Source organism: Orycteropus afer, unplaced genomic scaffold, assembly GCF_000298275.1.
Source record: "Orycteropus afer afer isolate SDZICR_OR568_19922 unplaced genomic scaffold, OryAfe1.0 scaffold00017, whole genome shotgun sequence".
NCBI lineage: Eukaryota > Metazoa > Chordata > Mammalia > Tubulidentata > Orycteropodidae > Orycteropus > Orycteropus afer.
This window is the reverse complement of record NW_006921604.1, coordinates 10,149,963-10,164,142: the sequence shown is the minus strand read 5'-3', so window position 1 is coordinate 10,164,142 and position 14,180 is coordinate 10,149,963. Positions and strand designations below refer to the sequence as shown.

Sequence of the window (14,180 nt, the reverse complement as noted above, 5' to 3'; positions counted from 1 at the left end):
TCATTAACAACCTGAGATATGCAGACGATACAACTTTGCTTGCTGAAAGTGAGGATGACGAGGCACTTACTGATGAAGGTTGAAGAATACAGTCTGTAGTATGGATTACGTCTCAATATAAAGAAAACAAAAATCCTCACAACTGGACCAGTGAGCAGCATCACAATAAATGGAGAAAAGATTCAGGTTGTCAAAGAATTCATGTTGCTTGGTTCTACAATAGATGCCGATGGAAGCAGCAGTCAGGACATTAGATGACGTGTAGCATTGGGAAGATCCAACCGCTAAGGAACTTTTTCAAGTGCTGAGGAGCAAGGATGTCTACTTTAGGACTAAGGCTCGCCTGATACAAGCCATGATATTTCCAGTTGCCTCGTATGCATGTGAGAGCTGGACAATGAATAAGGAAGACCAAAGAAGATTTGATGCTTTTGAGTTGTGGTGTGGGTGAAGAATGCTGAAAGTACCATGGACTGCTAAAAGAACTAACAGATCTGTCTTTTAGGAAGTGCGCCCGAAATGCTTCTTGGAAGCGAGAATGGCCAGACTTCGTCTCACCTATTTTGGTCATGTTGTGAGAAGGGACCATTCCCTGGAGAAGGATGTCATGCTTGGTAGGGGTGGAGGGTTGACGAAAGAGGGGGAGGCCTTCAATGAGATGGATTGACACGGTGGCTGCGATGATGGGCTCAAGTATAGCAGGGATCGTGGAGCTGGCGCGGGATCGGGCAGTGTTTCGTTCTGCTGTGAATGGGGTCGCTATGAGTCGGAAATGACTCAGCAGCACCTAACAACAAACAGCAACACGTAATTCCTGGTTGGAAATTTTTCTCTTTTAGTGTTTTATATATACCATGCCACTGTCTTCTGGCCTGCATGGTTTCTGTTGAGAAATCCGAGCTTAGTCTAATTTGTTGCCCCTTGTTTTTCCCGTGCTGTTTTCAGGATTCTTTCTTTGTCTCTGGTTTTGATGAGTTTGATGATGATATGTCTTGGTGTTTTTCTTTTGGGGTCTATCTGGTTTGGGGTTCTTTGGACTTCCTGAATGGATATATTCTCATCTTTCATCCTGTCAGGGAAGTTCTCCTCCAACAAATCTTGGACAATTTTCTCAGTGGTTTTCTTGATTTCTTCCTGTTCTGGAATTCCAGTGACACATAGGTTATTCCTTTGGATGCTATCCCACATGAACCTTAGGCTTTCTTCATTTTGTTTTGATCTTTTTTCTGATTGATCCCCTTTCAAAGAAGTATTCAGATATTTATCTTCAATCTCATTAATTCTGTCTTCCACTGACTCAGTTCTACTCCTTTGGCTCTTCGATATATTATCTATTTCTACACATTTAGTATTAATGTTCTGGATTTCTATGTGTAGATTTTGTATCATTTCTAATTTTTCATTTATTTTGTCATTTTGTTCTTGTATTGTCTTTCAAAATTGTTAGGGTTGTCTCTGTGTTTTCCTTAATTTTGTCAGTGTTTTCCTTGATCTGTCTCTCAATCCTTTGAAGATACCTAAATATAATTCTTTGAATTCCTCATCAGGGAGTTCCATTGCTGGTTTTTCCTCAGGGATGTGTCCTGGGTCTATATCCTGCTCCCTTGTTTATACCACTTTATCTTGCTTCTTTGTGTGGATTGTCATGGTCTTTTGTCTCTGAGACATTGGGACCTTGTTGTGTTAGATTTCTGTTAACTGTCAAGATTAGTTAAGGATGAGTCAGCCTTTTCTTGGTGGTGGTTTATTGTTGGTCAGTTGGTAGTGAAGGAAGTGGTGGCTCTCACTCGGTAGGTGAACCCGCTGGAGGTTTGGGTGTAGTTGTGTCTTATGGGTGGGCACTGTTGGTGTCTCCCATTCAGTTAGACAAAAACAGTAATTGAATAACCATGAGAAAATTAAAAGCAAGTGGGCAAAAAACCCACTGTGTAAACACAGAGGAACAATATCCAAGAAAAGGAAAAGGAATAAAAGAAGAAAATCCCTGAGTATCTGGGGAGAGGGCAATAAGGGAAAAGAGGTAGAGTAGAATAATGAAGAAAAATTGTGAAAAATGCAAGGAATGATGTTAACCATGAGAAAGAGAAAAATGGGAACCAGGAACAGGGAAGAGAGGAAAAGTTGAAAAGTAGGACCTGGGAAAGGAAGAATAATAATAAAAAGGATAATAATAATAATTTTAAAACAGACAAAACCAAACTAACTGAAAAAAAAAATCTGGGCAGGACATCCTGGCTCCTTCTGAGCACACAGACTGGGATGGAATTCCTGCCAGCCTGGAAGGTAGGTGGGAGTGAGGGATGGTCACACCTCTGTTCACCAAGAGGGTGTGGGGTATAAGAGTAACAGGAGGGATATCGCACATTTCCAGTCACTGGCGTCTGGAATGTCCTTGCTATTCCCAGCAAGTGAAGCCTATTCTTAAGTCCCTGGAATCTAGGAGAACGCTATCACTTTAAATATCCACAATCATCTAACTGCTTGTAAACATTCAAAATGGCTGCATCCTCTGGACAGGCAAAAGTCCATGGCTCAGCCTGCCTTCCTCTTCACTGCTTCCCCTTTTATTCACCAGCCACTAGTGCAGTCCTCCGTGTAGCCCCTGGGTAGCAGGGCTGATTTTCAGGTTAATTCTTAGGTCCTGATACCTCTTGGCAATATCCAAGCTGTCTGTGCCCTCAGGATCGCTGACAGATTGCAGCTCTGTATATCTCCTTTTTTGGTGTTTTCATGCAAGTTCTTCTACTAGTTGGGGTTTAGTCTACTTCTATATCTTTCCCTTCAAAGCTCAGGCCTTCAGGATTATCTTCTTTATCTGTGTTAATTGGTTCTCCTTTTCTTTCTTGAAGAGGGTCTTTGCAGTCTGTCTGCCTATTCTGCCATCTTACTAGAATTCCAGATGGCTGCTTATAAGCTCTTAAGAACCCAGATACCACGCAATAAATTAGGATGTAGAACATGAACTTTATGAACTACACTATGCTAGTTGACTGAGTCATCCTATGAAAATATGATCCTAAGCCTTCAGAGTCTGTAAATCAAACCTGCGAGGTGTTTATTAAGTATCCATTTATGTATGTGCTTTGTTGTATATATGAGTTGTATATGGATTCATACACTAAAAGATATATACACCTGCATATAGGTAAGGAGCACTGGTTGCATAGTGGTTTGTTTAGCACTTGGTTGCTAACCATAAGGTCAGGAATTTGAATCTGCAGCTGCTCCATGGAAGAAAGGTGAAGCAGTCTGCTTCTGTAAAAATTACAGCCTTGGAAATTGTTTTGGGTAGTTCTGCTCTGCTCTGTAGGGTCACTATGAGTCAAAATTGACTTGACAACAATAGGTATGATTTTTGCATCCATATATGCCCACTGTATACATATTTATACATACCTATACACATACATGGGAGCTCTGATGGCACAGTGCCTAAGACATTTGACTGCTAACCAGAAGGCTGGCGGTTCAAACCCACCAGCCACTCTTTGCAAGGAAGGTGGATCAATCTACTTCTGTAGTGATACTGCCTTGGAAACCCAAAGAGGGGTCGCTGTGCGTCAAATCTGACTCCACAGCAGTGAGTTTGGTTTACACATACATAGGAGCTCTGGTGGTGTAGTGCCTAAGGCATTTGACTGCTAACCAGAAGGCTGGTGGTTCAAACCCATTAGCCGCTCTTGGAAGGAAGATTAGGAAGTCTACTTCCATATTGATATCGTCTCTGAAACCCAAGGAGGGGTCACTATGAGTCGGATTCAACTCAAGGGCAGTGAGTTTAGTTAGTTGATAAACATACATATATACATAAATATCCACACTTCTGGTTTCATTAATTTTGACTACTTTCATTAACTTACTCAGCAAGTTTAATACGTGCAGTTGCTTTATGCAGTGCATATGGGATCACAGATTCAGTGAGAACAACATATAGTGGTAGAAAGGGTCTACTGTGTCTGGAGACATACCTGGGTTCACATCTATACTTGGTAAATGCAGTACCTGTGTAACTTTGAGAACAATTAGGTGGTCATTCTGAACCTCATTTGCTCATTTCTAAAAGAAGGCTTATCTATAGCTGGTCAGGCATAGATCTGGAATAATTTGTGCAGACTGCCTAAAGCTACCTGTTTTTGTTGTTATGTGCCGTTGAGTCGGATCCGACTCATAGTGACCCCTCCTTGGGTTTCCGAGGCAGTATCACTACGGAAGTCGATTGCCCCATCTTCCTTCTGAGGAGTGGCTGGTGGGTTTGAACTGCCAGTCTTCTGGTTAGCAGTCAAGTGCCTTAGACACTGTGCTACCAGAGCTCCTTAAAGCTACCTAGTCACTGTCAATCTGTTATGCAGGATTGAACGTAGGCTTTTAGCTTGTGTGTCTTTTTATAAAGGAATTGTGAAGTTTTTAGTGTAAGAAATTAGTGCTACTTCAGAGTTCAGCTGTGTTGTCACTTAACAAACATTTGTGCTGGGGCTATAATTTTGACCTGGGATGTTAACAGTTTTGCTTTGAAAGGAGTAGGGGAGATACATGGGTAGTGTGGAAGTGGGAAGTGAAAGGACTTTTGGGGGTGGGACTAAATCTCCTTAGGAAATTTGGATTATGGTTACAGTTGTTTTCTTTGCCCCAGCTGTTCTTTTTGTTGCCCTGAATGCAACTAGCGAGTGAGATAGTACAATAAGAAAGGTAACCAAGATAGTTATAAATGAAAAAATTGACTTTGTTTGATAATGAAACTGTGGTACATACATACAATGAAATACTGTGCAACTCTGAAGAATAATGTAGAGTCTACAAAATACCATATAACAGGGATCAACTTGGAGGACATTATGCTGAGTGAAATATAAGTCAGTTACAGGAGAAGAAATGTTGTATTAGTCGTCTCTTGTAAAAAGTCAAGGAAAGGTTTATATGTGGAAGGAAACTTTGTTGGTTACCAGAGATGGGCGGAGAAGAGGGAGGGAAAATTCCCAGAGAAGTTAAAAAAAAAAAAAAAAAATTAATGAATTTTATTTTAGTTTAGAGTCAGGATTAATCATCTGTTTTTAAATAACTGAAAGTAACCTTGAATATCATGATTTTATGGCCTATTTGCCTCCTTGGGTATAAGAGAACCAAAACCCAAACCAATCCCATTGACTGCCATTGAGTTGATTCTGACTTGTAGCGACTATATAGGACAGAGTAGAACTGCTGCTTAGGATTTCCAGGGCTGCAGTTTTTACAGAAAGGAGCTCTGATGGTGTAGTGCCTAAGGCACAAACCCACCAGGTACTCCACGGAAGGAAGATTGGGCAGTCTACTTTGGTAAAGATTTTACTACCTCGGAAACCCAAAGAGGGCTATTATGAGTTAGAATTGACTTGATGGCAGTGAATTTTTTTTTTTTTTTTTTTTTAATCTCTACAGAAGCAGACTGCCACATCTGCAGAGTAGCTGGTGTTTTCAAACCGCTAACCTTTTGGTTAGCAGCCAAATGCTTTAACCACTGAGCCATCAGAGCTTCTCTGTATATGAGAACCAAAATCTACTGCCATTGAGGTGATTCTGAGTAATTGGGACCTTATAGGGCAGAGTAGAACTGCCACATAGAATTTCCAAGGCTATAAATCATTACAGAAGCAGACTGCCTCATTTTTCTCCCATGGAGCGGCTGGTGGGTTTAACCATTGGGCTTTTGCTTAGCAGCCAAATACATTAACCACTGTGGTATAAGAGGTCCTTGTACATGAGAAAAAACCAAAAACCAAACTCACTGCCATCGAGTTGATTTCGACTCATAGCGATCCCCATTGAGTTTCCGAGGCAGTAGATCTTTATGCCCAGTCTTCCTTGTGTGGAGCGGCTGGTGGGTTTGAACCGTAGTCAGCCTACATTAATGTGGTTAACCTACATTAGCTATATTATGGTTACACTATAATAAGACATATGTAATTGGCATATGCTTATATATATGGTTAACTTTATTAGCCCTCCCATAAAAGGAGCTCTGGTGGCACAGTGCCTAAGGCATTTGACTGCTAACCAGAAAGATGACAGTTCAAACCCACCAGCTGCTCCACACAAGGAAGATCGGGCATAAAGATCTACCGCCTCAAAAACCCAATGAGGTTCGCTATGAGTCATAGTCAACTTGATAGCAGTGAGTGCGGTTCAAACCCACCAGCCACTCCTTGGAAGGAAGACTGGGCAATCTACTTCTGTAGAGATACTGCCTCAAAAACCCAAGGAGAGATTGCTGTGAGTCAGGTTTGACTCGACAGCAGTGAGTTTGGTTTAGAATATGGTTAACTGATTTATCCAAGAACAGAACAGGATTTAGGATCCAGATTTCCTGACTCCAGTTTTGGGTATGCTCTTTGCAGTGTAATTAAGCTTGTTAGAAATGAATTGGGCCATGTGGAGATGCATCACAGTTGGGGAATATATCCTAATGTATAAATTTCCAGTGTTTACTATATGATTATAATATGTGATTATAGTATGGGATCCTTTTAGTTAAATCATGGTGTTATTTTCTTCCCCATTTGAATCCTAATCTTGTTGATCTTTTCTTCTTGGCAGTGTTTTAATAAGAGTTTATTATGCTTTGGGTTAAAAAAATTACGTTAGCTACTTGATGATATATACTATATTCTCTTCTATCATTTTTCTGTTTTTAGTTTGAGCTATTTAAAAAAGCAACTACCACTTCTAAATGTGTGGGGTATTTATTTTGCTTTGATTATAATTCCCTGGTGTCTATGTATGTGCCATTAAACCTGAGTTATTGTAGGCATGATTATGGAACCATGACTTCTTAGAGGCAGGGGAGTCCTTTAATGAGAAGCGTGTGCACATTAATTGAAGGTGTGAGATTATGTTGCTAAAGCCTTTGCCTTGTAAATTTAACACTAGTGTATGGTGTAAGTTAGTGGTTTTCAAATTTTTGTGATAATTCTTTTCTTCAGACAATTTTACAGTGAAGTTTGAAGTGTAGAATAGATAATGGATAACTGCTGTGATTCACCTCACTGTCCTATCAAACCTGAGGACTGCAGTAGAGCATGGTTTAAAAACATTGTTCTTGACTTTGTGTTGAATTTTTTTGTAGCATAGGAACCTTCCTTCTCCCATGGCTAGATTTTAAGTAAGTCGGCTGTCACTTGAGAGTTCATGGTGTGATTTATTACTCCAACCCATGCCAGCACACTGGTTCCCAATTGGTGTTCATTCTTCCTTTCTGTACTTCCAAATCATAATCGTTAGCACATTCAGGATATACTTAGATGATCTCAAGATCTCATATTTTATATAGGCTAAAACTTTAGGTTGGTGTCTCATTATATTGTAAACATTACAGTGTTTACTCAACTCACTTAAATAAAAGTACATTGAAGTTTTATGTGTGTGTGTGTGTGTGTGTATGTATATATATATGTATTTTCCATTTACCTTAGGTATTTATGCCCTGCTTTAATTTACTCCTTATAGAAATTTTCATTACTCTGGTTTCTAGTATAGATTTGGCTTTTTAAAAATAATCTTAGTATCATTTTCATTTTTCTCTCACAGCAGTACAAAATTCTTCTAAAATTACTTTTACTTGGGTACCCCTACACAACACGCATTTCCAACTACACCCCAATGACTTAGTGAATGTAGTATTTTATTAGAAAATAAACTCTTAGGAACTGAAGAACGAATAGCATGATTCTGTATTTGTAGTTACCAAAAAAAAAAAAAGGGGAAGGGAACATATTTAAACACCTGTTTATTTCCTTTTCTAAGATCATGGTCTCTCTTGCCTTGATAAAAGATGGTGGTTGGAAAGTTTAGGTAATGGAGAAAAGGCAGAGAGAATCTGCATTTTGAATGCATAAGGATGATTTTTGCTTAATGTTGGAATAATAGGGAAGATAGCTCAGTTTCTTTTCTTGGCACATGATTAGATACTTTCTTGCCTTAAATACACTTTAGAACAAGGAAGAGGATGGATGTCTGAATGGATGGAAAGGTACTGTTTCTCAGTTGAGAATGATGGTACATTGGCTGGGAAGAGTAAAAACATTGGTTGTGCAGAATTATTTTGTATAAAGAAAACACTGTTACTACCAACTATAGTAACTTTGAAATAGAAATTGATGTAGTGATTTTATTTCTATCTTTCTTTTTGCAAAATATCCCAGAATCTGAGTAAAACTGCCAGTGTAAAGTCATTGGTCTTGATAGAAATAATAAATGATTCAGAGAATGGTTAGATACAAGTTTGCTTCAGAGATAACTTTTTGGGGTTGTATGACAAAGCAAGACTTGGGAGTCCTGAAAGTGGGTGACTATTTCAGTTTATGAAATATAAACTCTTCCATATGCATCAGAATGTGATTTCAATGTATATGAAAAATTCAGTATATAAAGAAATCCTTAGTAATTTATTTTGGTAAAGTGAAGAATTTCTTTGTATCCACTCTTCCATTTGCATTTTAATATTTGCGCACCCCCCTCCCCCTTAAAATCATTTGTAAGCAGAATAGTGGAAAATGTAGATCCACTTCTTTTGTGCTTAGGATAAGCATTTGAAAATTTAGTAATGTTGGAAATTAATTCCTTGAGAGAGTTTTAAAAAGAAAATCTCTTAAAAATACTTCCAGATAATGTTACTTGCCCATGTATTTGTAGATGGATAAATGATGAACAAGGATAATTACAAAGAATTCCTTGTCTAACATTATTGTAGTGCTTTAATTCTTTCTTACCAACTATCTCTGAGCATGTCCGATTTGAGACCCACAGTATTTAATTGGCTCTCTTATTTTATAATAATGTCTATGGATTTACTTATTATATAAGCCTAAAAGTTATGCTAAGGAGCTCTAGTGCAGTGTTTAAAGCATTCGGTTGCTAACCAAAAGGTTGGCGGTTCAAACCTGCCAGCTACTCCATGGAGAACAAGAAGCAGTCTGCTTCTGTAAAGATTTACAGCCTTGCTGGGTGGCACGGCAGTTGCTAGGAGTTAAACAAGATCCTACATCCCTTTGTGTGTGACCACAGTTGTGCCTACCTCAGCATGCCAGTCAGTAGGGTGGGAGAGGCTACCACAATATATATAGGACATTACTTCAGTTCATTGCACTTTGGTTTTAGCAATACGTGTTCCTGGCACATTGGGTATGGTTTCACTCTCTGCTTATCTCTTTATTATAGCCACACATAATGGAAAGAAAGGATAGAGACAAAGTTAGGATTCTGCTTCAGTTGTGACTTACTTCTACTTCTGCTCAGAGGGAAAGAAAGCAGATGAGCCGAAAGAGATAGTACTATAAAAGGACAGAGATCCATAGACAGGCAGTTGAAATCAGCTATTAAAGGAAAAAAAGTTGGTTTGATACAAAATAAAGTAAATTAATAAATGTCCTGACTTTAGGATTTTAATTCAGATATTTAAATGTAATCTTCGTAAGACTTTTAGCCTGTGATAATACATCTACTTTGGTTAATGAAAATTGGAACATGTTATACATAACTATTTTGTTCTTTGCCACCAGAATTTAGTAGTTTTAGTCTTTGGATATATTTTAGGGTAACTTTAAGTAGAATTACTAAATACACATAGTTGGAATCAACTTGATGGCACAGGGATTATAATTCTATAAAGGATATAATACATTTCTGTTTTTGTGTATTGTATTTTCTTTTATTCACAATTACTATTTTAAAAAAAGTTTGTGTAGCGTTATTTGAAATAGTTAAAACTTCTGGATTTATGAAACAATAAGCAAGTAATTTTATTCTGTTACTTGTTTATTCTCAAAATAATTAAGGAATGCCTTTGAAATTTTTCCTGATAAATAAGAAACCTATTGTAAAATTTGGATGCTAGCATAAATATATTGGTTGGCTATTTTTAATTTGAAGTACAAATTATATTTTTAAAGTACAGTTGTCATAGATACCTCAATTTACTAGAAAGCAAGAACCAGTGTAAGACCTTTAATTAAGTTAGTTTTGGTTTTGAAGAACAAATGAAAATAGGTGTTCGGAGGTTTCAGTTATGTCCCAGTACCATCTAGTACCATACCTTTAGTTTCTGTGGTCATGTTTGAAAAACAGTAAATGTTTGGATAGTTTCTGCCTTCTTAGAGTTTGTATTCTCAAATGGTCTTGCCTCTGTTACTTTTAACACACATGAAAATAATATAAATTATTTAATACTCTTGAGAGTTTGAGATCCTTTATTCTGTCCTGTATTTTTGTTTTAAAGTTTTTTCCATTTAACAGAGCTAACATGAATATCATAAGGACAAATGACTAATGTTTATGAAAGTTGAAAATCCTTATCCCAGATTTAGTTACTCTGGAAAAACGAAATCTTGATGATTCTATATTAATTATGTGAAGGAGGGTTGGTGGCATAGTGCATAAGGCATTTGACTGCTAATCAGAAGGCTGGTGATTCAAACCCACCAGCCCCTCCTCAGAAGGAAGGTTGGGCAGTCTAATTCCGTAGTGATCTGCCTCAGAAACCCAAGGAGGGGTCGCTATGAGTCGGATCTGACTTGACAGCAGTGCGTATTAAAGCCATGAAGATTCCTGGTGGTGCAAATGAGTAAGAGCTGGGGCGCTAATGGAAAGGTCAGCAGTTTGAACCCATCAGCCAGCCACTCCATGGGAGGAAGATGTGGCACACTTCTTCTAAAGATTACAGTGGAGGAAATCCTATGAGGGCAGTTCTGCTGTGTTCTGTAGGGCTGCTTTGAGTTGGAATCAACTTACCAGCAGTGGGTTTGGTTTCTTTGGACTATGAGCAGACTTAGTATAGGGCTTAATAGACTTCATTCCTATGAAAGTTACTAATTTTCATTTTTATTTAAGTAAATTAAGAAAAATAAATAGTTCATCTTACTTGAAGACAACAAGTATATTTTAAAACCATGGTGATCAAAATACTGGTAAGTCCAACTGTGGAATCCCTGGGTGGAATCCAACTTGCTTGGCTGCTAACTGAAAGGTTGGAGGTTCTAGTCCACCCAGAGGTGCTTCAGAAGAAAAGGCTGGTGATCATCTTCTGAAAAATTAGCCATGGAGCACAGTTCTGCTCTGACATTCATGGGGTTGCCATGAATTGTAATTGACTCAACAGCATCTGGCTTAGTACTTTTGATTTTTTTTTCATCCCTTCACATAAGATTGTTGACCACTGATTGTTAAAAATTTTAGGTATACTATATGTCTTTTCATGGGTTGAGTGTCATATTCTTAAGTGTTTAAGAGAAATTATATTGCTTTAGGACCACTAAAATAGGAAGAAAGAATAAGCTAAGAAAACAATTTATTGTTGTTTAGATTCTTCTATCATTAAGAACATTTATTTTTCATGAAGCTTGTTCAAGTATTCAGCTCTGAATTTGTACTGCTTTTTTGTTTCAGCATTAAAGCTGGACGACTCCTGTCCTACATTCCATATCAGCTGTACACCAAGCAGTCCAGTGTGCAGAAAAGTCTCAACTTTAATCCTGTATGCAAACCTGAAGATCCTATGCCAGGTCCAAGCAATATAGCCAAACAGCTCAACAACAGGGTGTAAGTTTGTCTAAGTTGGGAGTACTACACAGCTGCTTTTTAGCAATGAGAATGGCCCCCACTCTCCTGAAGACAGACAGAAACAAATCTGACCATTCCCTGTGTTAAACGTAGTGAAATGTGTGTGTGGAGTGTTTTACCTAAAAATTATTTTTACAATGAAAGTTTCATGAAATATGATGTATTTTTCTAGTCCTATTATATTCCCATGTTAGACCAATAAATCTTAAATTATTAGTAGTAAATTTTTTCATGTATTTTCCTAAAAGCAATTATTTTCACAGAGGCAGTTTGTTTCTTTTTCAAAAATTGAATTAACTTCTTTTGTTTTGTATTAAAGACAATGCTATCATTTTTAGCTTATTTGTGAAAAATTGCAAATTCGTAACAATTCTAAATATGCAAATATATTAATAGAAGTTTAGTTGGTGACCTTCAAGTATGGGGGTGAGTCTAGACTGTGCTCCAATGTGTCTGATTTTTAAAAGTACATTGATTTAAGCTTTAATTATAATAATACTGAATAATTTGGTTTCACAGTTAATTGGTGTGTTGCCTTAACTTGTATATCAGGTTCATTATCATTAGCCTACACCTTATTTATTAAATTGCTTTCTTTGGGAGTTGGCTATATTTTTTCCAAAAGACCAGGAGTCTGATTAACCTGGGAGGATCCAGTATCAGTCCCTCCTGTGATTTTTGTTGTTGTCATTTGTTTTTTCAACTTGTATTAACTTATAATCATATTTATATTTTTCACATTTACCTAAAACTTTTGATTTTTAAAATACTGTTAACGTACAGTAAATAATAGCAGAAAACCTTTCCACAGAACACACAGCTTCCTGTTACTCTTACCACACCACTAAAAGTAGAATGCATATGTTTTGAAATTTTTCTTTGTGATAATTTTAGGAAGATTTTTACCTATTAGTTTTTACTTCTTAATACGTTTTTGCCATTGTCTAATAAATATTTATCTTACTGTGATATATTTAACTTATTTTATTTTCTTGCCAGTATATGTATTCCTGTTGCATGTTATTGCTGTTATACATGTAAAGAATCCTCAAGTGTTGGCACAGAATCCTAGATATAAGACTTTCTTACTTGCTTTAATTTTGTTGCTTTTTGTGATATTTTTTGGTATATTCGATACATTCTGTGAAGTTCTTTAAAAATGTGACTTTTTGCTCCCCTAGGTTATCCTTATCTCAAAGGCCAGACTTTCTTTGACATGACAAATTAGGTTTTCTTCTCTTCCTCTTTTAATTGTTTCTAGTTTCTCTTCTTTTTCCCTTTCATGGTGTGATCATCTGTGAGGATTGGATCTACTCAGAGTTGGCTTCATATATTCCATGAGATAGTCAACCAGAACCAGATCCAACCCAGAAATGGGTGGTAATGCTTTGAATCTGACTCATGTGTGACTTTGATGTGTAGTCAGACTGTCATTACTAATGTACCAAGTTAGTATTAGGATGAAGGACTTTTGGTAATACTGTGGTAGTCTTACCTGTACCCAGGTAGTAATTAATGCATGGCAGTCCATTATTAAGCCCTGGTGGTGTGGTGGTAAAAGCACTCTGCTGCTAACTGAAAGGTTGGCAGTTTGAACCCACCAGTATCTCTGCAGGAGGAAGATGCAGCTATGTGCTTCCTATTAAGATTATAGCCTTGGAAACCTGATAGGGCAGTTCTACTCTGTCCTGTAGAGTTGCTGTGAGTCAGAACTGACTTGACAGCAGTGGGTTTGGTTTTTGTTTTACCCTTTCATTGGAGCCTGAACTACTGTTAAATTAATGCTGTGGACATTTCTAAGCACAAGAAATTATTACTACGTAATTCAGCTTTTTGTTTTTGTTATGTCGATTCTTACGAATGCAAATGGATTTTTTTCTTCATTGTAGAGGAGAACCAGGCAAACATCTAGAGGCGCCAGGATATGAATTTAGCATGACATTTGTCATAGGGCTCGCATTTATAAACCTGTCTTCAGAAAATTTGGTCCGGATTTCCTTGGACCACGTGATACCTAAATACGCTTTTCTTAGAAATGAGAAGTCAGTTCCCTTATCAGTAGAGAACTATCCTCATTTTTCTAGGTACAAATATTACTGTATACATTGACCTGGTTCTTAACATTTTAATCTACTTGTGTAACAGTCCCATAGATTTAATGAATATTATATACTCTGTGTTAGTAGTTTTTCCTGAGTGAAATTAACTGGCTTCAGAGAACTGAATCACATTGTAGCAGTATTTTATTTAATAAGTTGAACAGTGCTTTTAGTAAAACTAAAAGTAAAACTAAAAATAAGAATTTAAATAAAGTTTATTATCTGTTTTTATGCGAATTATTCATACTGTTACTAATTCAGCAGATATTTATTGAATGCCTGTTAAATGCCAGGTACTGTGCTATGAACTGGGCATTTGAAGCTAGTAGAATCCAATTATATTCAGGTATAAAAAGTAATTGAAAACAGTATTTTGAATTTTTGTTCAACTGTGAACCAGATTCCACTGTATTTCTTACTGAAACTGAAAAAATGAGAGGGGTGGGAACTAGAAGACTGTTAATGTTCTAGAGTTTTCCTTTTCTTGCTTCTTTGGTT

At 37.2% G+C, this 14,180-nt stretch overlaps 1 protein-coding gene across 1 annotated transcript in view; it reads left to right on the top strand.

Moving 5' to 3' along the window:
- Positions 1-14,180, top strand: part of REV1 (REV1 DNA directed polymerase) — an 88,338-nt gene that overhangs the window by 28,314 nt on the left and 45,844 nt on the right. Inside the window, exon 4 of the mRNA XM_007959471.2 lies at positions 11,410-11,562. Within this exon, the coding sequence (XP_007957662.1) occupies positions 11,410-11,562 (153 nt within the window). The remainder of the gene's footprint in view (positions 1-11,409; positions 11,563-14,180) is intronic.